Source organism: Coloeus monedula (genome assembly GCF_965178545.1).
Source record: "Coloeus monedula genome assembly, chromosome: 1".
NCBI classification, from domain to species: Eukaryota; Metazoa; Chordata; class Aves; order Passeriformes; family Corvidae; genus Coloeus; species Coloeus monedula.
The window spans coordinates 119,978,716-120,003,659 of NC_138781.1; the positions used below are offsets into that span (position 1 = coordinate 119,978,716).

The following is a 24,944-nucleotide window of genomic DNA, read 5'->3' on the forward strand; positions in this document are numbered from 1 at the left end:
CATTATTTCCTGAGTGTTTATAGATTGCCCCATCCAAACAATGACCGTTCAATTTATTAGGAGTTTTTTATTGGAGGATTAGCTAATGGCGTCTCCTGAATACTTCCAAAGAAAATGCTGAGGCATAGACTGCTACATAAATAGGATGAATAAAAAGTTATTTACAGCGGAGATATTTCCAAACAGAATTCTCAGCTGTGTGTTTTCTCTGAGCCAGAAAGAGCAAGCAGGTCCTATAAAAGCTCTTATAAGCAATTTGGAGAGATTTTTGGAGGAAGGAAGGGGAAGGTTGGCAATAGTTCAGTTTTAGTGGTTAGTGGAGGCAGCTATCTCCTGCTGTTTCACAGTGTGAGATTACATGCTAGGCCCCCAGAGTGACACAACCCAGATTCATCCTGGCACACACCAGTGGTCATGAAGGAAAGATGTTTATATGGAAGGAAACACATTACATTTTGTCTGTGGGGATAAAATGTAGTATCTACCCTAGCCATTCTGATTCTCTAGTGTTTGTACTACAGTTGCTTCTCCTGACTTTTGCAAAAAACACTGCAGGCATCTCCTCTGCTTTAAAAATGCAACTTTTTCATTTCCTGGATCAAAGAAATCACCACTGCCTGCTCTTGTTCTGTGAAAGTTGTCACTGGAAATCTGCATAATCAGCAGGCAGATTTATCTACTTAATTTATCAAAGGCATCAGGGAAAGCAACAACCAACATGGATTCTTGTGAATACTCATGTAAAGGTATTCCCTCTTCCAGATGATGGGTTTGACCATGAGGTTGAGAACTTGCCACCGAAGGGTTCCCTTACAAAGCAGTCATGACCTGGCACAGGAGTGCTCAAGGGTATTTACTTCCCCAGCTGCTCTGCTGCTCCACCGCAGTGTTGAACCCTCCCTTCTGAACTGTTCAGATCAATAAATAGCCCATATCCCTATGGACATGGGATGAGAGATGGATGCTGGGAGAAACTCAGCTGTCCCAGAGGGGCCTGAGCATCTCCCTGTGTGCAATGTAAATAATAAACACTGGTACCCAGGGGAACAGCCTGTCTCCAGACTGCAAGATCTCCAGCCATGGAACACTGGTTTAAAGAGTGTGCCATGGTACACTTTGCTCCTGTGAAAACAGTGGTAAAATAGGCAAAGGTTCTTAATACCTTATCCTGGTTTTATCCTTGTGTGGTGATGGGATGCTGTCTGGATGCTTCTCCAGAGATCTGGGAAACACACCTGGTACCCCAAGCTGAGAAGCCAGAAACACTGTTCTCCAGCTGTGCCCACTCTTGCTCTCCAAGCAGTCGTTTCTTCAAGTGCAATCAAATAGGTGATTGGGGGACAGGTGCATCTTCCTTGCCAGTCTTGCATGGCAGGTCTCAGGACTATTTCCAAGGGCTATCATCATAAGTCTGTCAGAGCTGGGTGGAAACAGGGAAACAATTCAATTCCTTCTGCAGCCCCAGGGGCTGGTGAAGTGAGGATGCCTATGATAATGATTATATTCCTGTGACAGGTGCATGGTACAGATCCTTGGCCATGACTAATTGCCTTTCCAGGGAATGCCTGGAGCTCCTTGGGGGATTCTGTCCGTTTCTGATCCCTGATTCTTCTTGATATCTCCAGACTGAGACAAGGCAAGCCAGGATTCACTTCTTGGGGTGCTTTAGAATGACTAACAGGCAGGCTCAGAAGCAAATGAAAAATATGACATGGGGAGGAAGGGAGGAGAAGAGAAAAAGAAAGTCAGTGTAAACCACTATTGGTTGGGAATCTCAGCTCTTCTTCATAGGACAGAAATAGCCTTCCACTTGGCCACTCTCAAAACCATGTAAGGCTGTGGGGAGGAAACCAGAAGGAGACAGTCACAGAGCAGACTGCGGATCAGGGTTTTAGCTGATCTCTTTAGAGACCCCTGGCATTTACCAACAGAACCACATTTTCCTAACATTTTCAGGGAGTAGTGCTTCAGAATGCCCATAAGGACCCTTTCAACAAAGCAGGAAAGCCCTCAGTTTCTAAGAGGTGCAGAGCAGGGCAGATATCTAATCTCTTGGGAAGCTGCTTGCCGTTAGGGGTCTGATCTCACACAGTCAGGGCTGCAGCATTGACAATACATAAGAAACTCCAGCGTTTCCCACAAGTGGAAACCAAGGAAGCCTCTGAGAACCTCTGAGGCCCAAAGTGATTTCATCAGCTTTTGATGAAGCAGTGCCTGTAGTTAAAGGGCACACAGGTGTGCGATGCCATACAGGAAATGACAGTGCAGTAAAAGTTTCTAGTTTTGCTGCTGAACATGCCTAAATGGCCTTGTCCCCTGATTGAAACAGGAAAGGCAGCTGATATGTAGCACCAGTGGCAATGCCTGGTGAAGAAACTCTGAAAAACAAAGCTATAGACATCTGCAGCATACTGTGAATTTTTTTGTTATTTTACATCTGCGTTCTTCTTTTCAATTCTAGCCATAGTTGATAGTGAAAAAAAATGCACTGATGTTTACTCCTAAAAAGTATCTGGGCAGCATCTAGAGGAGCTGTGGCCAGTGGCTGTGTCATACTTCCTGACAAGGTTATGCCATCCCTGTCATGGGTAGTGGCACCATCAGCTGCCTGTCTGATGGGTCCATGGCCACTCAGCTCCATCTGCCCTCTGCCCTTGGTCCCCAGCACTGTAAAAGGGAAAGCTGACCCAGGGATGAGCACCACAGGCATGGTAGGGGCAGCCTGGCACCACAGGACTTCACCAGCTGATTGGGATGCAACAGAGCCTCCAGGCTGACAGGGAGCCCTGGGAGGCAAGTGCATACTGGGAATACCCCAGTTTTGAGAGGAGAAACATGGAGGCAATTAAACTAAACAGCAAACTTGTGGGGGTACTTCTGTCTGATCTGGCAGCATGTGACAGGCAGGGTGTGGAGATATCACCTCACTGTGTGCAGAGGCAGAGGGTTTGCTGCCTGTGTCACCTGAATCTGCAGGGTACAGAGAAGGAAGGGACAGTAAATCACTGTAAAGCTGGAGGGGGGCTGGCAGGGGACAGCCCAGCATCCATGCCATTCAGTGCAAGCATCCAGGCTGCACCTCATTCCAGTGCAAGAAGATTTGTTTCCTGGAGAGGGCCTTTGCCTCACACAGGGTTGAATCCTGCCATGGGCTGAGCAGCTGTACCCCAGGGGTGAGGGCAGTCATTAGAGGAGCAGGCTACTTCAGGTATTTCTTTAGACCACCCTGCCTTCTCCTCATTAAACCTGGACATAGTTCAACCTAGTCCTGCCATCTCCCTCCACCACTGGTTCACAGACTGGAGGTCTGCAGTTTGCACATGTCAGGAAAGGAAGGACAGTGCTGGGTATGACTAGTTACAGTTGGGGAATTCACAAAGTAGCTAAATTCAGATGGCCATAAAAATTTAGATGACCATAAAATGCTGCTGTAATACAACTCATGGCCATTTGAGAAGGATCACCCAATCACACAAGATGCCAGGGAATGCTTTATGGGTCGTAATGAAACAGATGTAATCATTTTGTTTATGCTCATAAAGTGCCTTGCTTTATGTTACAGGAAGTAAAGCTGTTATTTTTCTGATATCTTAAATACTGCAAAGTAAAATTAAATACAAAGAGTTGTGGTTTGTTTTTTATCTTTGTAGGGTATGCGTATTCTGGAAATAAGCCTTTTAATGTCTCTGATGATGAAATATTCCCCAGTGGGATCTGTCCTCGCATGGATCTCATCTCAGTGACACAGATGAGGATACTGCACTCATAATTTAAAGTAAATTAAGTCCAGACTTTTGACTGCTGGTAAATTGCCAGAACCGTGCTTCGTTGGACAAGTTTTGGTCACTGCTGTGCTCCAGAATGCATTTCAGTTTCCTTTTGCACATTAAACCTTAATGGTCCCATCAAAGATAATTTGATTGGAAAATTAAAAGTTGGCTGGTTTTTCCTTCCTAGAATAAGGAATTAAAACTGAAGGGATTTTTTTGCTTCTTCCGAACAAAAAGAATAAGCATTAGCATGTACTGCTAAGGCAGTAAGTCTTCCTGCTAAAGAAACTTTTTTTTTAACTATTCAGGCACACCTAATAAAAAGGCACGTAAGAAGTAAAATAGAACAATCTGTTGTTATTTAACATGGCAAATACTGTTGAGATACAAACACGATTAAGTTTTCTCTGGTAACCAAGCAACAGAAGAAAATACCACTTATCCGAATTGCTGTTTATTCTACTGAATTTTAGCTCTGCAGTAGTGATTTTCATCCTCTACACCTCAAACACAGAAACAACAACTGTTTCTGGTATGGCTGAATTATTTAATATAGTGTTTGATGTAGGGGCAAATTAGGCATCACAATAAATGTCTAGGACTGCTCCAACTACCCATTAATGACTTTGATCTTCTCAAAAGAGCTTCACTAGATTATGCAACATAAGCAAGCATCCTCTACAGACTTTGGCAATTGCTATAAAATGGACTACATGAGGCATGAAATCAGAATAATTTCATTTTTCCAAAGAATGCAAATGGTGTCTTATTCATGTGTATCATCCTAAGGACCTTTTAGATAAAGCACATGGTAGCAATGTAGTCTTTGACACTTCTAAACTGAGGACTTTCTTCCAGAGCCGTATATATTATCATCAGATGGATAATTTCATTATGGCAAGAATCTGTAGCAAGTGCTCCAAGCCATAGCAAGGCTGGATTCACATATGGCTCTGCATTCACATATGCACATTCTTGTTGTGCACACTGTCTCAATGAACAGCAGATGAACATAACTTTTCCAATTCTCAAAAATCAGAATTTGTAGCGAAATATTTGCAAAAGTCGTAGGACTGGAAGAAAGGAGGTAAAAGCAAATAGCAAACTTTGGGGTGGGAATCCCAGGGGAGCTCAGAAGACTCAAAGACATTGACTGAGCCAAAGTATGTGCAGCAAGAACAGTTAAGTCCCACATGCCTGGGAACAACATGTCCACCAGTAATAAGGGTTTGGTTTCTCTGTTTCACTTATTAAAAGCCTCAGCTATCTGTATGAAAAAGAATGGTGTCTATGAAGGATAATGGAGCAGCTTCTGAAATAATGTCTTAGAAGCAATGGGCATAAATGACACCCAGATACTATGAAGTAAACTGGGGTAAAACTCAAGCTATGTTAAATCACTGCCAAAAGCATCTTCAGTTTCAATGATACCAGGATATTCACCAAAGGTATTTTATAAAAGAGTAGATGAATTGTAGGCAGGTTGGAAACGTTTAGCACAGGTGCCAGTGGCACCTAAACACTCTTCCAGAATAACTGACTCTGAGGAATTGTCTCCTGTTAGGAAGGTATTCTGGGGGCCTCCTTGCCTGCCTTGTACTGGAGCAAGACCTGGGAAGAAGTTCCTAAGAACAAGGGAGAAAAGAGTTAGAATTTTCTTCACACAAGAGAAAGACACGTCCTTCTAATCATAGGCTTCCGAAATATCATCTAGATTTGAGTGTGCTAACTGAAAGTTACACCTTGCTGCTGCAGAAAGGTGTAGGTTGGTCAGCTGCCAACTCCTGAGGAATGAACTCTGTAAGATTATTTACATTCATCCTAGTTAATCAAGCAGTGATTCTACAGTACTTTAAACATGGAAAGCGCTCCTATAAATATTTGGTATTATCGTATAATTACACTACCTCATCTCAATTAAATGCACAAGTGGGCATGCTTTAATCATGTAAGTGAATTGTTACCAGAATTATTTCAAATGTAGGTATCTCAGTCTATGCTGACCATCCTCAAGATTGGTGTGTGAACCTGGAGCAAAATGAAGGTTCTTGATTTTGGAAAGACTGGAGAGCCACTGTCTTATCAGAATGAATGTCTCTTTCCCTAGAACCAAAATACATTTTTTTTCCAAATACAAATGTAGGCAATTTTTTTATTTCTATTTGTCTTGCATCTTGGACACCTGTTGTGGACAGCACAAGGAGTAGCCTGGTTTTCTGTTTGTTTTTTTATTTTACTGCCTTCCCTCATTAATATAATGGAAAAAGAATGTCACTTGTGGTCTTGTTTCAGATTCACGTCCTTCAGGGTTATGCTTTATCAGTGGTCTGTATAGTGTGCTGTGTGATGCACTGAAATAAATTAAAACAATTAAATGCTGAAAATTTCTCTACTTCCTCTAAAGGTTAAGACATTAGGACTCAATAACAATATATATGTTGCCATCTGATTTTCAGTGACATAGTTCTCACTCTGTTGTATTAATTCTAAATATAAGCTTCTTTAAATCAGCATTAACAACCCAAGCAGTGGTCTGTCTTCATTAAAATAAAAAAAAAGAGAGAGTAAAAGAGTATTTTAAAATAATACGGGTTTGATATTGCTTTTTCATAGTACATTTCATAGAATCACAGACTGAAAGAATGGTTTGAGTTGGAAGGGATCTTAAAAATCATCCAGTTCCAATTCCCTGCCATCAACAGGGACAGCTTCCTCTAGACCAGGTTGCTTAAAGCCCCATCTAGTCTGGCCTTGAACGCTTTCAGGCATGGGCCATCCACAATTTCTCTGGGCAACGTCTTGCAGTGTCTCATCACCCTCACAATGAATAATTTCTTTCTTATATCTAATTTAAACCTACCCTCATTCAGTTTGAAGCCATAATCGCTTGTCCTACATGCCTTTGTAAGAAGTCCCTCTCCAGCTTTCTGGTACTCCAGCTTCAGGTACTGGAAGGCCACAATAAGGTCTCCCTGGAGCCTTCTCTTCCCCAGGCTGAACAACCTCAACTCTCAGCCTGACTTAATGGGAGAGGTTTCATAGTCTTCTAACTGCAAAATCTCTAAGAAATTCAGTTACATCTAAGTCTTTCTCCACAAACAAGGGAACTATGAAATTGTAGGATCTTTTTGTGGAGTGATTAGAGTGGTGGGGGTTTTTTTGATTTTACTCTTCTAGTGAAATAGGAAATTTTAGTGGACTATCTTGATTTATTAGACAAAGTAGTTACTTTATTAGATCGCAGTATTGTTACCACACTTTCCATTCCTGCTTCTTTTCCATTTTTTGTCTGGTGCTCTAACCCTCAATTCTTCACTCTTTTTCATCTTTTTTCCTATCATTTATATGCTCTTTGGGAACATGGACAGGCAGGTTTTGTGTATTTGTAAGGAACCAGCAGAGAAGACTGTAGTTGACTGAATGCAACCACAACCAAAATAATAACATTCACACCCGCTCTTTCAGGTTCATTGATATCAATTTACCCCACAATAAACCTAAGACATTTTCTAATGCAGAAGTCTTTACTACTTCTTCCTATATCTTTCTGGAATAACTGTATATAAGACTCACAACCTGGACTCACATAAAAATGTGAATTTCCACCAAAACAATACCAGAACACCAAAATATAAAAAGCCTTTAAATCAGGAACTACCTCTGACTGTGTCTGTATGGCATTTGCTGACAATAGGCCTTCAGTGAGGGTGTCTAAAGTGGAATTACATAATGCATATATATATAAAATGGAATGTGTCATTACTGCAGTGTTAAGCTATATTTGGAAGCCACTACAACAAAGCACTTTCTCCCATTTTTTCCCTTCTATTTCACTATCAGAAAAAAGTGTCTTTGATATATGAATCATTTTATGAGACCATCTTTTTATTTTAATAACTGCTAATTTGCACACCTAACATCAATTGCTGGTGCAGTTAATTGTGGATGCAAATCAGAATGTTTAGCTGTCTAATCACCTGATTGTGTCTATAAATCAGTGACAGTAATTATGTGTGTAAATGCTCATTTCAGCCTGAAATTAATTTGGCCAAAATTGAAAGGACAGGAAAAATATACCACTCTAGGCTGAAATTTGGTCCCCAGTGTGTAAAAACAGAAAGTATCTTCCTCCTCTACATCTTGTGTTTAAACTGCAGAGAGCTAAATAGACAAAGAGCAATGATTCCCCAGTCCCCAATAACTCACTGCCAGTGTTTCACAATAAAGTGCAATGGGAGAGGAAATATTTCTATACAGGTTCATTAATCACAACATATTTGCCATGCACAACCACTCTGCAGAACAGGTAAAGAACCCTAGGGGTCCTCACCTGCCACAGTATGTCATTTTTTTAATAGGAAAAGTATTTTTTGTGCAAATGCTGTAGAACCAAAGCTGCAGATGGCTGCACTGGCAGAGCTAGAGCCTCCTGGCACAGCCTTCAGCAGCCACAGCTCCTTTAGGAATTTATATCAAGGGTTAGTGTTACCTTAAAAGAAGGATGTTGAAGATGCTCCCACTATGTGCAATATTCCAAGGTGTGCCCCTCAGGAGGACATGTTAGGCAGGACAAACAAAGCCCACCCAAACAATAAACTGCAGGGGGAAATACAAGCCTTACCTGTCCCTGTTGTGCTGCAGGACTTTAATGAGAGGTCTAGGAACAATTAAATGGATTGTGACTGAGAACCTGTGGGTCCAATGGACCCCATTAACAGAACTGTACAGCAAAAGATGCCTTTCCAGCTCAGTGGCTTTCAGACCTGGGCAGCAGGCCATTTCACTTTACCTAACCCCAAGGACACCACAGAGCCCCAGTTACCCCATCACACTCTGACCCATCTAGACCTGCTCAGTGTTTTGCATGAGAGTTACAGTTGGCTTCTTGTTTACTGTACCTCTGTGGTCTCAATCTCAATGAGCAGTTCACTGCTGCTTCACTCCCACATGGGACTTTGATAAAATTCAAAGCCACCTGGTGTGATTTTAATTTAAATGTGAGTTTAATGTGTTTTCCTTTTATATTGCTATGATGTGCATTGTCAAGAGAACTGCTGCAGGCTCAGATCTGTCCTCTCAGCTGTTTCTCTGTGCTACTCCCTGGTTTTGTTTGGTGAATATTCCTGGATAAAAACTGCTGCTCTGAAGTAGAATGTGCATTGGGTAGAAGAGTGCATTGGGTACTAGGGTTCATTGGGTCATTCTTCAAGGGGGCCACCAAGTCTCAGGCTCTTTGTGAGTCAGAGGCCAAAAGTCTTCTCATCAGCATAAGACACTTCCAGAGTTAGAGCTGAACAGTGTAGAGATTAAAGGCTGCAACTTTTCTAAAAAGGGATTTCACAATTCACCATGCTCCACCAGTTATGAAAAGGGTTTTAAGACAAGAACTTGTGGAAAGAAGAAGTACTGAAATAATTTATCTCAACTAATTAGAACAATTCATATTGAAAGTGGTTAAAATTTACTAAACTTTTTCTAATTATAAAATAGGATCTCACTTTAAAAAATTGCTGTGAAAACATATTAAAAATATCATAAGAAAATTCTGTCAGGAAGATGAAAGATACGTCAAGAAAAAGAGAAACAAAAATCTACAGCAGTTAGTAGCCCACCAGGGCATTACAGTAGGACACAAGGCACCCTGATGCAAGACAACGCCTTAATCTTCAGAATTTTTCATTAAGTGAGACTGGGAGTTTTTTCAGCCAGCGTTAATTAGTTTGGAATTTAAATTGTAGGAACAATGTGGGAACTTTTCTGACACAGACTAACTGAGATCAGATCACAATAACAGAGCAGATCAAAGGTCACCCAGAGTGATCGCTCTGCTGTGACTCAGGTGTGTCAAGGGACGTTGCTGCAAGCTCTGCAAGGGCCACCACAGACATCACAGCATCTGGGTACTGGCCTTCAGAAGACATTCCTTGCTTCCTAGAACCACTCATTACTCCTGCACCCACCAAAATCTACTTTATGGTCTGGTTGCCAGGTGTTTTTCCTGCTGATTGCACAGGCCACAAGAGCTGACATGCTTTGACAATTGCTCCCTTTACCTGCTGGTTACTACTGGGAGCAGCAGCAGCCTGGTGGGTTCCTGGCTCCTGCTGCTTCTTACTGCTACTGCTGCATGGGAGCTACCATAGTAAGTCATTTCTGATCTCCAAGGGAACCCACAGCCAGATCTCCACGCCTCCTAAAATAGGAACTTCACAGCTACAGCTCCTCTCCAACTGAAATAATCAAATGATGAGGAAAAAAAAAACCTATATATTTGTCAGTATCTGAAATATAGTACTCAGTGCATTAGATGGGTGGGAAAGCAGGACAATAAGCTTGGCCATGGCAGGGCTCCAGGCTAAGACCACCCCAGACTTGCAGTGCAGGTGGTCCTCCAAGTCCTAATAGAGCCATGCAGAAGGAGATTAGTTCTTTGCAGGTTCTCATTTAAGAGTCAGTTTTGTTCCCCTCCTTATTGAAAAACCTCTGAGGAAGGCCATACGATCAAGATACCACCCTTATAGTTCAAATTAGAAGACTGGGTCCTTGAAAAAAATACTTTAACAAATAAGACAATGCTAAGCTTTTTAAATGGCCTTATAAAGGCTAGTCTTGTCTTCAGTTTCATTTACTCTTATCAGATCAACTATTATAAATTTAAATACAACAATCTTTTAAAATATATGTTCATTCTTTCGAAGTATGTTGAACAAAATGTTATTTGCAGGCAGAATTATAACCTGTAAAATATCATTCTGTGCTTCCATAACCACTCTCTTTCATTTCCAGGTATTTTCACACGATGTACTTGGGTATCCGGAGTCGACAGAGCGGAGAGAATGACAGATGGCGGTTTTATTGGAAAATGGTGTATGAGTATGCAGATGTGAGTATGCTGCATTTGCTAGCCACCTTTCTGGAAAGTGCACCACAGCTGGTCCTGCAACTCTGTATTGTTGTACAGACTCGTACACTCCAGGCTCTCCAAGGTAGGGGTTCATTTAATCTATTTATTTTTTATAATTTTTGGAAGATGTAATTTCAACACAGAGATATTTATCCTTCTTTCAAACTGCCATGTGCCTTGTAGTCCTGGCATAAGAGCAGATCTTGCCTGCTAGCTGCTATTTAGCTGTTAACAATAACTCTGTTAAGAAAACCTGTGTTATTAGAGGTTTTTTTAGCCTTTCTTAATGACCCTGGGCTGTGGGTAGGATTTATAATGTTTTGCTTTTTGCATGTCCTTGTGTAATAGAAGAGCTCTTCTGATTCTCCACTGGGCCAATGTGAAAATTGCATCAATCAAACTATTGCTCTTCTCCCTATGCTTTTTTCTGTGAATGTACAAAACCCTGCAAACTGCAGTAATGAGGTTCATATGGCATTAGGCAAAACAGGAGATAGCACAGAAGATAACAGCAATTCTGTGAAGAAACGCCGATGTTTATGCCCATCGGTTCTTGGCCATGGTTATCTGAAATAATACAAATCATCTCTCTAGCAGTACTCATTCCTTCACACTCTGGGTTTCATTCTAAGGTTGATCCTTTCAGCAAATGTGGCTACTTCTTTAAAATGGTAAATGCATGCATATGTCCTGCTATATGGCTTTGTCAGTGATACAGTTATTAGAATATCTTATTCACTACTGCTTTTTTCGTGCTGCTTTTGGCTACCTGACAGCTGTCCTTTTGTACTGTGCCATTGTTTTGCCTTATGGCTGCACCTGGACAGAAGTTTTTTTTGCAAGGGAATGAAGTGAATGAGATCTTGGGATCCAGAAGATGACAAAAATGTCGTGAGGCAGTGAGGAGGGAAGGGAGAAGGGAAGAATCAGAGGGACAGAGAGAGGAAGGAAATGTGGAATTTTTGTCATTTGTTTTAAGCTCATGTGCTTACCACTGTACAAGACAAAAATATGCCAGCACCAAGAAAATTTTGGGTCTGGTTAGCTTATTATGAGTAACATGCAGTGAGACTGATAGGGTAAAAAAGGATTGGGCACAAATGGGTAACTGTGAAGATCTTGATCCTGGGCAGTTTCCTGTGGATAAATCAGAGGATTTACCTTTACAGTGCTCTGAACCATCATGTAATAAAGAGCTGTCCTTCTTCCTATGTTTTTGTTTCATTAGTTCTATAACTCTGCCACCTTAATGGGAAAAGAAAACCAAAGTTTCTATTTTAATTAGTTGGTGCTCTGTACAAGGAAGTTTGCCTAAGCACTTCCTACAACTATTCCTCAAAATGATGACACCAAGTTCAAACTATTATCATTGAGGAGAATGTATTATCACTTCAAGATTTTTCTCCCCAGAAAAAGAGAGCCCAGAAAGAGACTTAGGAGAAGAACATAGACAGAATACTGTATGGTCAGCTTTAATTTAGCTATCTTCATAAACTATTAATACAGAATGCCTCTGATCCTCATTTTAGTGCAATAACAGATCTCTCTCTGAGAAACGTGCCTGGTGAGTAGGCACTAAGTCTGTGATACACTCTGCAAGTGGTTGTTAATTGGAGAAGACCTGAAATGCTTCCATTTAAGAGGCAAAAATTGTTCCTGCAGCCTGCAATCAGCTCTGTGAAACCTATGTATCAGAAACCAGAAAGTAGTTAAACTATAATTATGGATTTCAGCTGAAAAGGTTGAAATTATTTACTTATGCTCTCTTCTCCCATTTTCTTCCAAATTCCACAGAGAAAAGGATCCATTAAAAAAAAAAACTAAGAAAATTAAACAAGGTTGTAGTATTTTCTTAAAAAGTAATACCGTTATATTCTCATGATAAAAGCTAGTAAGTTTTAGCATCTTGCCAGCTGTGAAAATCCTTTCTCTGTTCTCTCTTTTTTCTTAAAGAAATGATAAGGATAATGCATTGCACCATAGGATGGTGGATTAGTTGTGAGGCTGCATAAGAAGAGCATAATTCATCTCAGTGGTATCATGCTACAAATGGGTGTTTTAAAAGGCCCAGCCATAAGGTGTCTGCTTCAGCTAGCTGTCCACTCACTGAGCCTGTTAGAGAGATTTCTAACATGGATCAATAAACAGGGTGTTTGATTGATTTTCTCTGTTTAGGGAATGCTACTTGTTTTTTATTGTTGTTCTTTTAGTTCTCTGTCCCACAGGACAAAGTTATTATGAGAATTGTTAAGTGGCCTCGCTGATCCATGTTCTTAAAGGTATATGACTTTCACAAACCACAAATTTGGCATGGGAAATGAATGGTCTGTATGCAGGGTATTTCTAATATTAATCTATTAATGACTGAAAGAAAAACCTTTAAGTATTTTTATTTATGAAATTCTGTATTTTCATTTCCAAATGCAACAAAATAGCATCATTCCCAACAGGAGAACGCTATCCGCATTACTGAAGGTTCCAAGTTTTTTGCAGTGGGTGTTGGCCTGGTTCAGATTATTTCTTATTTCAGTAACTAAGCCCTGCTAATCAAGGTAAGAAATACGTGCAGACGTGTACATGCATCCTTATGGGGATCAGGAAAAATTTTGTGCAACGTTTGCAAAACCTTCCCTCTCAATCTCCTGTGCACTGCAGTGAGGACCACTTCAAAAGCCCAGAGGATGCACCACAGGGATCCTTTAGCACTTGCCTGGCCTCCCCAAGCATGAATTTAAAAACTGCAGTGTAAGCTTTTAGCAAGGATTGTGTACCACCCTATCATGACCCTGCAGCAGAGAAAGGCTTGTGTGGGAGGCCATCAACAGTCATTATGGAGTGACATCTCTCTTCTGCATCCTCATCCAGAGATATCTGAGTATTAATAAAGCAACAGCTAAATTATTATCTTAAAATATGATTCTTCTTTAAGATTTCGTCAAAACTGGCACATTTAGAGACAATGTTCGTTCTTAGGTCCCACCTGAGTGGAAGGAATGAAATTGCTTTTGGGGGAAGCTGATGATTTCTAGGTGCTAATTTCTCAGGAAGATAAACAACTTCAGTTTGATGGTGGACTAAGCTGGAGTTGTGCTTATGCCCCTATTACCTCCACCTTTTACACTCTGGTGATTCCTTTGAGTTTGAAGAAATATCTACCCTCTCGAAGGCTGACTGATGTGCCTTGAAATAAGTAATTCCTTCCTCTTTTCCTCATGGGAGTCTGTTTCTCCTGCTTTTGCTCTGAGTACAGGGACAGGGGATGTCACACAATGGGTAATGCTAGCCCTGGGGTGGCAAGGGAGGACACAGCATCAGGGTAGATAAGGAAGGTCAGGGCTGTCCCTTTATGTGGCATCTTGTCTTGGAATCCTGCCCACAGACTAGCAGTCATCCCTTGGCACTCTCCTTTTACTTACTTCGGTTTTCCCACTATGCCATTTCATTTTAAAAGGCTTCTCATGTTAAAATGAGTAAACACCAGCAAGCAAAAAGTCCTGCTGGTCATCTGATTGGAAAGAGACTCGCACTGGTTATCACACAGATGCTACTTTCCTATTCGAGGGTATGGTGTTCTAACTACACCTAGATGAGCAGATAGAAAGGATTACTCCCTGGATTTACCACAGATTTCATTACTTATACTGTATTAATTAACACATTGCCTAAATTATAGATTAGCTTCTCATTCCTGTTTACTGCATTGACAATTTTTTCTTCATCAGCCCCTGGGGGGTTTGTTCTGGCTTCTCTGTACAGTGCTATTAATCAAAGTCTCTATCAAAGTTTAATCAAAGTCTAATCAAAGTTTATGTCATATAAAGCTGCATTTCTTAATGGGAACTGGCAGTAGTGCCGAAGCAAAATGAAAAGTTCAGACCCATTTATAAATTCATCAAGTTTCATTGAAGTCACCACATACAACAGAGCTACTGGATTCTGCTGAAAACACATTTCCAGGGAATCTCTCTGGCCAAACATTTGCCCATTTTCTACCAACTCTGTTGGGAACCCTGCACTGTTCATATGCTGACACTGCAGCCAGTGCACAAAAGTTCATTGTGCCACCAAGCATCATTCTCCAGTCCTTCTACTCCAAACAAATTGCTGCTCCTGCCTGAGCTGAAGAAGAAGCTCAGAGACTTGATAGCAGTTTATGACATGGCTGATAGGTCCTAACTTTATCTGGCAGAAGCAAATTGTGTTGTTAGCTAGTTCATTAAAAAGATCTTCTGGCAAAGCTCCCCGTTGTGCATCAGGAACTCAGACTTTTCATATCAGCCCAGTAAACTGAAAATCATTTAAGGCAACAATTTTTTTGTGTTACACTTTTGCACGGCTTTTCTTTTTTGTTACCTTCACAGCAATTTTGGATTGCTCTGTAAAATGCTGCCTACATTTGCAGTGCACTGTAAATAAATAAATAAATAAATAAATACATACATACATACATACATAAAAATAATTCTGATGCAATATCTTATACAATTCACTGTATATTTGTATGGAAATAAGGGGCAGCACTTAAGTTCTGGGCAAGCTGCCATTACTTTTCTCTATGTTGTCAAGGTTCTGCACCACTGCAGTTCAGCACCCAGCCTTTCCAGAGAGAAACTAAACCAGAGCCACCTATAGTTACAGATTCTGCTTGAAACTTGGCAAAACAGATTTCCAGTGACAAGGATCAGCAAGTATGATACACTATGGAGGAGATGTGTTTTCTGCAAATGACTATTAAACTGATCCGCAGGTCCTTTTGCAAATTTTAAAAATGTTATCTTGTGCTCATTAAGATAGAGCCATCATGTTAGCATACCCTTGTTTCTGACAGTACAGGAGAGGACTTCCTGAAGGCAATCATGTCACATAATCAGTTTCATAACCTGATTACAATCTTAAAACTAGTTATGCCCTTAGTATCTAACATACCAGTTGAAAGTTTAATTCTCTGATTGGTAGAGACCTACTGATGCCTGTCCTGGCTTTTAATTCTATCAGCAGTCTGTCCATATTTACTCTTGTGCCATCCTGGTTTTTACACTCTTTCCCCAAGGAAATGAGGGTCATACAATTATATTGCCCATTTCTGTGCTTCAGTCCTGCTTTTAAGAACTTCTGATCCATTGCAATATTTCAATCAAGTATAAGAGAATAGCCGACGTCTCAGAGATAATTATGATTTTTCAGATGTTGTGAAAAAAAACAGTCAATACAAAGAAAAAATAAATTAAAATAATTATTTTTAAAAAAAATTTTAAGAGAACCTCCACTACAGGGTAAAGCAGTCAGTCTTCAGCCAATATTTTTTTTAATACATACCAGCCACCAGTCATCCCAAATATGCATCCTTCCAGACAAGGAATTGCACTGCTTTCCCCTGCCCAGTGGGACTATTGCGAGTGACAAATGGGATTAGGGAATAAGATATACTTTGATGGGAAAGTAAGAATCATTCCCCCTGCTGTGCATTCTCTCATCTCATGAGAGATTCTGAATTCCCTTCATAGACTTTTTCTTCATCAGTCCCAGTCTGAATTCATCTTTGGTGTATACAGATGACCAAGACTGCACAGAAGACTCCAGATGACATTTATCCAGAGCCCCCATATTTCTCATGGCAATATCTCACTAGGTATGATCTAGGGTTGTAATTCCCTGTTCACTCACGTACTGTGCTAGTTAATCCTAGTTTTTTCATGATCCTTTAAAACACACAGGGTCTTCTGGTGTCATGTCACTGATGACGCTTCGATTGCATTAAAAAATGTTGGCAACTAAATGCATGTAATGAAATTTCATCTCTTTTCTACTTTTCCAGCCTGCAGGGTGCCCCTGATTTTTCCACATACCACTTTCCTTTCCTATACTGACAGTCTCCCAAACACTTACTAGTATGTTACATTTTAAACAAAGGTCATTAAGAGAAATTTTTGAACAAGATTGGTTCCAAGTATAATCAGTATTGGAAAAGGTAACAGTAACTCTACTCCACCCCAAGGGTTCTTTCTTAACATTTCAACATAATCTGCAGTATCTTTGTTTAAATAGCTCCTTTACCTGCCTTATTTCTCTTCTACTATTCCCTAACCTCTCAAACTACTCACCAGTACTTTCCCATTAGCATTGTAGTCACCATTCTGCCATTTGATAGATTAGATCTGCCACATTTTACTTGTTGAGAAAGGGGTTATAAAAGAAAGATATATAGAGAGATGTTCTAGACTCTGTGGCTCTTTTATGATCTACTTCTTTTTTAACATATCCATTATTTTTCATACACTTTCATGTTTCAAGGCCAGGTTGGGCAGGGCTTTGATGAGTCTGATGTTCCTGAAAGTTGTCCCTGCCCATGGCAGACAGGTTGGAACTAGATGACTATTACTGTAGTAAATATTACCGTATCCCACAGCCACAGGGAGGAGGAGAGAAGATCCAACAGGCAGGAATTGTGCAGCAAGATTGATTTATTTAATTATTTTACAAACTCTTTTATAGACTTTTTCTTCATAGTCTAATTGGTCAAAGGATCAGCCACCCCTTGGGGTGATTGGCTAAAATCCTAAAACATCCATTGTCAAAATATTTTTCTACTGTAGCATAAACAAAGCTTTGCAAGGTCGCAGGTGTTCATAGTTTATAGAACTTGGCTAATATCTTCCGTGAGAGAGAAAAGTAGCTCATGGACTTAGAAAATAGCAAGAAAAATTCTTGCTAGTAGCATTTTTGTATCCACAGATGACCTCTAAGGTCCCTTCCAAACCAAGCCATCCTGTGGTTCTATATTTACCTTTGTTTTCAGTTAATTGTTGCTTTAAAAGCTGCTCTAAAGCTTTGTGTTGTTTGGAAGCCTACACTGTAGTCCTGCTTCAGCCAGGTACTTGTGAAATGCCTCCTTTTCAGTCACAAGGCACCAGTTCTAAGATGTTTCTCACCAACAGCAGGATTTTATACATTGGCTTATTTTGAATCCTGAGACAGAGAGGTTTTGGTTGCATCGTGTGAAAGCAAGGAGCTTCGAGTTTTGCTTCCATCTACAGTAATACAGATTTCCTTTCTGTTCTTATTTCCTATCAGCTGGCTCTGTCTTTGAGCTCTTATTTCAAGAGCTCTTGTGGAAAATTGTCCTATGAAGCACAACCTTTATTGCTCATCATCCTTTTTTCACTTCCATGAAAGAACCAGTTCTGAGGTAGGTTTTGAGGCTTTTTTCCAGAAGTTTTTGGTTTTCAGTGTTCAAAAACTTCAGAAATCCTTCTGTGCTTTGCCAAAGAAAATCCAAGTCTCCCCCACAGAGAAGTGGGGGACAGAACAATTAATTCTGCTGCCTTCACTCATTTCTCTAAAATTCTGTTAGGCTTACTAACAAATCTATTTTTGTTTATCCCTCCATTTTATAGAAATTAAATGAACATTTATGTGATCCAATGCTATTTTGCTACAATTAGATGTCCTGTAACAACCTCTATACTTTCCATAACTAAGTTTAGAAAGAATCCTCTCTGCTTTCTCTCAGAAAAGCTGTCAGTTGTCACACTCCAGAATATCTGGGCTGCCTTCAGCAGCACTTGTTCTCCAGCCTGCATCTGACACATCAGAGGCTGCCATAATGAGACAATTCTGTGCAGAATTTCTCCCTGTAATAATGGTTTGAACATCTCAATCCATATCCAAATTTAACTCTGGAATTTTACAGCAGACTCTAACAACTACCCACTATCTTTCCCCAAAGTGATTTTGTATGCAAACAGAATCTGTTTTATCAGGGAACCCTTTCTGAAACATCCTGCTGTCATTCCATTCACAGACACTGCTTTTACCATTATTTCCATCTTTTCTGAGTACCAGCTCTCTTTCAGCACCCATGTCCTGGGAGTGATTATGAGTCCATGCTGTTTCTGTAACCCTATAGCTCTTTTTGTAACCCTGTAATGCTTTATGTCCTGTGTTTATTTCCTGTGTTTCCTGATGTCCTGTCCCTGTCCATTCATTTATCTAAAAGTATGATCATCAATACAACTTGTAAAAGCAAGAGGCAATGGACACAGGTATTGTCAGGAAGATAAGGAGTTGGCAGAGTTACGGTGTTGCTTCTTAACAAACCCATTTTACAGGACCTCAATCCCTAAAAGTCAATCAGAGATGACTAATGAGCATTTTTATTCTTTCTGTTTAACTGCAGTAAAATAACCCGAATTCTTCTAGCAATATTAGTAATGAGGGGAACTGCGTCAGTTTTTCATAAATAATATATTCTGGCAACTCTTTATTTTTTATTGAGTTTATCCTGATATCTTTATCCTTGTTTATTACCTATTACCTGGCCATAAAAAGACCAGGGGATCACACAGCACTATATAGACATATCAGTGTGAGTTTGCATTCTGATGCCAAAAATGTCATTCGTGAAGCTTGGCCACTCATTGACCACTTTTCCACTCATTACATCACAGGAAAATGAATAAACTATTCAGGTCATTCTGAGTGAATGGCAGTAAGGCTTCATAACATACCAGTGTGAAATCTGCACATGTAATTTTTAGTAGTAATTTTAGAAAAATGTCATTAAAAACAGTATTAAGATTTAGTATACATTTTACTGCTACTCTTTTTGTCCTCATTCTTCTCACATTAGCTATCCCAGCTACATTTGTAGATAGAGACATCTCTAGCTAAGCTTCAAAAACCTGTTGGAAGGTCTCAATAAATCAGCTGGTTACCAATGATAGTAGGTAGGTGCCTTCTTCACTAAATTTTGAAAAATTTTATCATATGTTTACATATTTGAACACAACTTTAGATACATATTTTGAGTACTTTAGAAGTATTATGCCAGTCTGAAAGAAAGTAACTATAAGTGGTTTTATAAATTTAGGTTTGCATAGGAATATAATTTAAAGATTGGTTTCTCAAGGCTTTTTGATGCAGCTTGTTCAAATACCAAGCTGATAATCTCACCTCTGTGTGGTATTTCCAGGTCATACCAATTGAGAAATAAAATACTTGTCACAGAAGGAAAGAATAAGATATGTCAAAGGGTCTTCAATCAATCACCCCATCCAAACCCTTCTGGAAGCACAACCATGTTCAAAAATCGATCAGGTTCCTCAGGGCCATGTCTCTTTGAGTTTTGTGTACTTCTGTGGAAGCAGAGTCCACAGCCTCTCTGGGTGAACTGTACCAGTGCTCACCGCCCTGGCAAAAATCTCTTTTCTTACAGCAAATCAGATTTTCCCTTGATGCGCTTTTGACTCTTTCACTGTGTGTTCCTAAGAAAAGTTTGAGGGTTTTGTATAATTCTCCTTTTAGGCAGGAGAAAATGGCAATTAGATCTCTTGTTTTGTTTCACAGCCCTCTCTACCAGTCCTCCCTCAGGCTATACACACAGCTCAGGCACCTTGTGCTCTAGCCCCTAACATTGTGGCTACGAGTGGACAAGGGAAGGGTTACAGATGTTATATACCTGGATGTCTGTAAAGCCTTTTACATGATCCCCCACAACATCCCTCTCTCTCTGAATTGAAGAGAGATGGAGTTGATGAGTAGACTGTTAGATGGACAAGAAAATGTTTGGATGGTCACCTCCAGAGGGTAGCGGTCAGCAGCTCAGAATCCCAATGGACATCAGTGACAAGTGGTGTTCCTCAGGGGTCCATATTGGGACCAGAGTTATCTCATATCTTCACTGATGACATAGACTAAGGGATTGAGTGCACCCTCAGCAAATTTGCAGATGACACCGAGCTGGGTGGCACAGTTGCTGCACCTTAAGGGCAGGATGCCATCCAGAGGGACCTGGACAATCTCAAGAAATGAGGCCATAGGAATCCCATGAGGTTTAATAAGACCAAGTGCTGATGCTGCACCTGGGTCAGGGCAATCCCTGGTATCAACACAGGCTGGGGGATGAACAGATTGAGAGCAACCCTGACAAGAAGGACTTGGGGGTGCTGGTGGGTGGGAGGCTGGACATGACCCAGCCATGGGCACTCACAGCCCAGAAAATCAAACCATATCCCATTCTGGGTCAAAAGCAGCATGGCCAGCAGGGCAAGGGAGGGGATTCTGCCCCTCTGCTCTGCTCTGGTGAGACCCCACCTGGAGCACTGCATCCAGCTCTGGGGTGCCCAGCACAGGAAGGACATGGACCTGTTGAAGTGAGTTCAAAGGAGGCTGTCAAGTTGACCAGAGGGATGGAGCAGCTCTCCTACAAGGAAGGGATAAGAGAATTAGGATTGTTCAGCATGGAAATAGGGTGACCTAACTGTGGTCTTTCAGTATCCAAAGGAGGCCTGCAAGGCAGATGGAGAGAGACTATTTACAAGAGCAGGTACTGATAGGACCATTCTATGATTCTGTTATTTCACTGGCCCTTCACTGGCCTTGCTCCAGTTTGTTAAAGTATTTCCAGTACTGGTGGCCCAAAATAATATGAACATGCCTTTGTAAGTCTTTTTGTCACTCCTCTTAGTCTTCTGAGATCCCTCTGCAGGACAGCCCTGCTCTCCTGTGGATCAGCTTCTCTCCTCTGATAGATCCAGGCTTTAAGGGCGTTATGAGCCTGGAGGTACTGTGAAAAGAAAATCTTTACTGCTGCAGGGAATGGCAAAAAAACCCAACAAAAATCACTTTCACATTATCTACAGGTTTTTAAATTTAATAGTGCCTTCACAGAACTGCTAATGTATACATAGTGATAAAGACAGCCTGAGACACAAAGTAGTGCATTTAGTTTCTGCAAGCGTGATATATTGCCTACACACTGAATTTTATTTGTTGGGGAATGTCAGAAAGTTGGTGGTGTATCCTTCTGCTCCCTTTTTGTTGTGCTAAAAGTGGATTTGACAAGGAAAAAATTTCCAGTTTCATTTTGGGTTCCTGGGGTTTTTATAACTGGTATATTTGCTCAGGGATGGGGAAAAAAGTGATGCATGCTTGGCACAGAGAAAGGTTTCCTGTGTCTAATATAGCAGTGAGAAATTTTAGTCGTGATTGTGTCTTACCCAAAGACTGCACAATACCTCAAAGATAAGAAATAATGTGAATTCTTCATCATGCAGTGACCTTTAAAGCCTCAGTCACAGAGCCAGTGTGTGCATCCAGCTTCACGCCAAAAACACAGATCTGAAAATTTTCTGTCACTTTCATTGCTAGTGCATGTTAGTGCATGTTAATCTGCAAAATTACTTTTTTTTCTCCAAAATTTACCAGAAAATTAACAGAAAACTAATCCTTTCTGTTGAGAGTGATTTTAGCTGCAAGTTGCAAGTCAAAGTGGGAATGCATGTTTTAAAATGTGCCTCGCATGACATTAAAGTTTACTTGTGTACAGGGTATCCTACAAATGATGACATTTGTATGGGATTTCATATCTATAACTTGTTTTATACATATTAGTATTTTTCAGCTGGATGTTAGGTGAGTCTCCAACTGCAAGTATAAACAAAACCCATTGCTGTTTTGCTTTGTGCTCAGTTTTACAAGTATCAGTGAATAACCAGCATTATAGTGAGACACAAACAAAAGGTCCAGTCAGGCATAGGAGGTTCACCCCTGTGGGCACCTTCCCATTGAACTCAGTGGAACTCTTTTAATGAATAAAATCTACTTGCTGGGCTGGGATTAATTAGGAGCATTGTTTTAGAAAAAGGTATTAAGTAGCTGTCTTTTGTGTTAAGCATGACATTCTACCTAACCTAATGGGGATACAAACCTATTAAATGTGTTTTATTAGTTTTTAGTTTCCTAACCAAATTATAATGAAAATGAATTTAAAATATTTTTCTTTTTCCAGTGGGTGTTATTTCTCACAATATGTCAGCTAATAAAGAAGTAAACTGTATTCTGTTCTCTGTGTATAATGAATACAGTTTAAAAACAAATCATTAATGGCTTTTGTGTTACAGCTGAAGAGAGAATTTCTAGTTTTAGTTTTGACTGGGGCTTTTAGCATATCATTTGTGCATGGGTGGCCAGTGTGCTCTCAGGAGTTCAACAGCTTGGGTAGGAAGAATCTCGTGGTATGAGGTTACTGAATTACTATTGATCCCAGGCCCTTATAGCTAACAGACACTGCCTCTGCATGTTCTATCTTACCCTGAGGACATTTCAAGATGCAGAGGAACTCTTCCATACTCACATAATTGAGTCAAAAGTGTGAAGTGGATTGTCCCTCAGTGTGACTTGTCCTGGCACAGCCACAAGTAGTGCTCCCTGTCATCCTCCAGCAGCTATCCAGGATTGTCACAGAGCTTTGCAGGAGCTCTGACAGATGCAACTTCCCTGGAGCTCCTCCCCAGTGAAACCAGGAGGACCCAGGAACCCCGTGGCAGTGTCAGAGAGCAGCCCAGGGACTGATTGGGAGCATCCTGCAGGTTCTGGGCCCTGGGACTATGGGGTTTTCAGGGCTCATGTGTGGCAGAGATCAGCAGCAGCAAACCCCTTCTGCCAGCTGCCATATTGCTCTGAGCAAGGCCGCTGCTGTGTCCCCGGCGGTGGGGACAACAGAGTGACTCACGAAAAACCTCCCAATCCACTGCAGTTTTCAGTCTGCAAAATTAAATAAACTAACTTCCATCTCATGCTTTATGCTGTACTAAAATCTGCTCAAGGGCTGCTTCGTGAGCTGTGCTGTCATCCCCATCACAGGGGCAAGCAAATGACGGTGTGTACCCCTCCTTCAGCCATCTGCTGCCACCCCGGTGTCAAAGCCCTCTGAAAGCTTATGCAACTTCAGGCTGTTTTCAGGTTTTAATGAGTGCCTTTGGTGCTCTCATATTCTCCTTCCTGCTCTGTGGATAAATGTATTGAGTCATTCATTATCACCAGAAAGATGGATGGATGGATGGATGGATGGATGGATGGATAGATAGATAGATAGATAGATAGATAGATAGGAAGGAAAGAGCTGTTCATGCACCATCTAGTTAAGCTGGATCTTCCCCAGGTCTCCTGTGCCACTGAGGTTAGTCACTCTTGGTAATGAAGCTTAGTAAGTAGGATGCCCCAAATCCATTAAAAAAATTGAGCTCTGGTGATCTTCTTGATCCTGACCCTAACTGACTTGGTAGCATTTACTCTCTGTATATTCATAGCTGCTTGTCATCCTTAAATATAGCTCAAAACATAACTGCTTTCCTCAGTAACTGGGCTCTGTGCTGGCTTTCTCAGCAGAAGGCAGAAAATGTGCAACATGAGTCCAAGGCAACAGTAAACTGAAAATGGCTCCCCGTGCCTTTTTTTCAGACCCACTGCAGTTCCAGCAGATCTCTCTCATGCCATGAGGCCAGGACTCTCATCTAGAGGTTTTCAATGAGGTATTTTCACCTGCAGCACATTAGACACTAAAATCATTTGCAGTAAAAATATTCTGGCAGGGGATGAACATTTCATTTCTTTTTTCTTGGTGTTTCCTTTAAAAAGCGTGATTTTACTTTCCACCCCTATGGAGTCAGTTTTGTTTTAAAGAGATCTCAGAAATGCCTGGAAGTGTCTCGAATGGTGATTCGGTAGGAAAGAAATGGAGTAACAATCATTTGCTTGAAAAGAAATCCAAAGGTGTTCTCTGTTTTTGAGAGGTTTTCTTTCACTTCCTTGATAATGAGTGTAGCAGCAAAGTTGGGAAAACAAGCTGGGAAATTTGCATGATGTAGCCATACACCTGGCTAACTCATTCCCACACCTGCTCTGGGGTGGTTCACTTTCAGCTATTTCAATGCCATTCCTTGAGAGGCAGAGCAGTGCAAACAAGGGCAGCAACAAGCCTTTGGCTTCTCAGCAGCAGCACATCCTGTGGCAGCAGCCTTTGGAACCAGATGGGTTTTCTGAGCAGAGCATAATGCATTGCAATTGAATTGATATTTTAAGCTAACACATGTTTAGATCAGAGAGGCTCACAACACAGTCACTTACAATACACGGCTGATTGCTTCATGACAGAAGCAGCTAAATGCTGTAATGGGGAAGGTGGTATCAGCATTTCACTTCTAAATTTTGATTCTCAATTACTTAAAGCAGCTGTAAGAATTCACGTTTAGCTGGGGCTTGAACAAGGACATGGGCCAAGACCCAGAACAATCTAAAAAGCAGTACCAGTTCATCTCTTTATGAAAGGCTTCCTAGTATGAAAAAGCTTAAATATAAGAGGGCAGCAAAATCTACTACCCCAAAGACGGGGTCCTGTATTTGTTCCTGAAATTGAGATACAATTGAGGCAATGAGAACAAACAGAGCTTTGAAAAAAGCGCTTCTGAAAAGATCAGCGGTTAGAATGTACA

General features: G+C 40.8%; 1 protein-coding gene across 1 annotated transcript in view; it reads left to right on the forward strand.

Annotated features, from left to right (window-relative positions):
- Nucleotides 1-24,944, forward strand: part of XKR4 (XK related 4) — a gene marked incomplete at both ends in the record, with an annotated part of 216,748 nt that overhangs the window by 129,775 nt on the left and 62,029 nt on the right. The window contains one exon of the mRNA XM_082297368.1: nt 10,557-10,756. Coding sequence (XP_082153494.1) covers nt 10,557-10,756 — 200 coding nt within the window. The remainder of the gene's footprint in view (nt 1-10,556; nt 10,757-24,944) is intronic.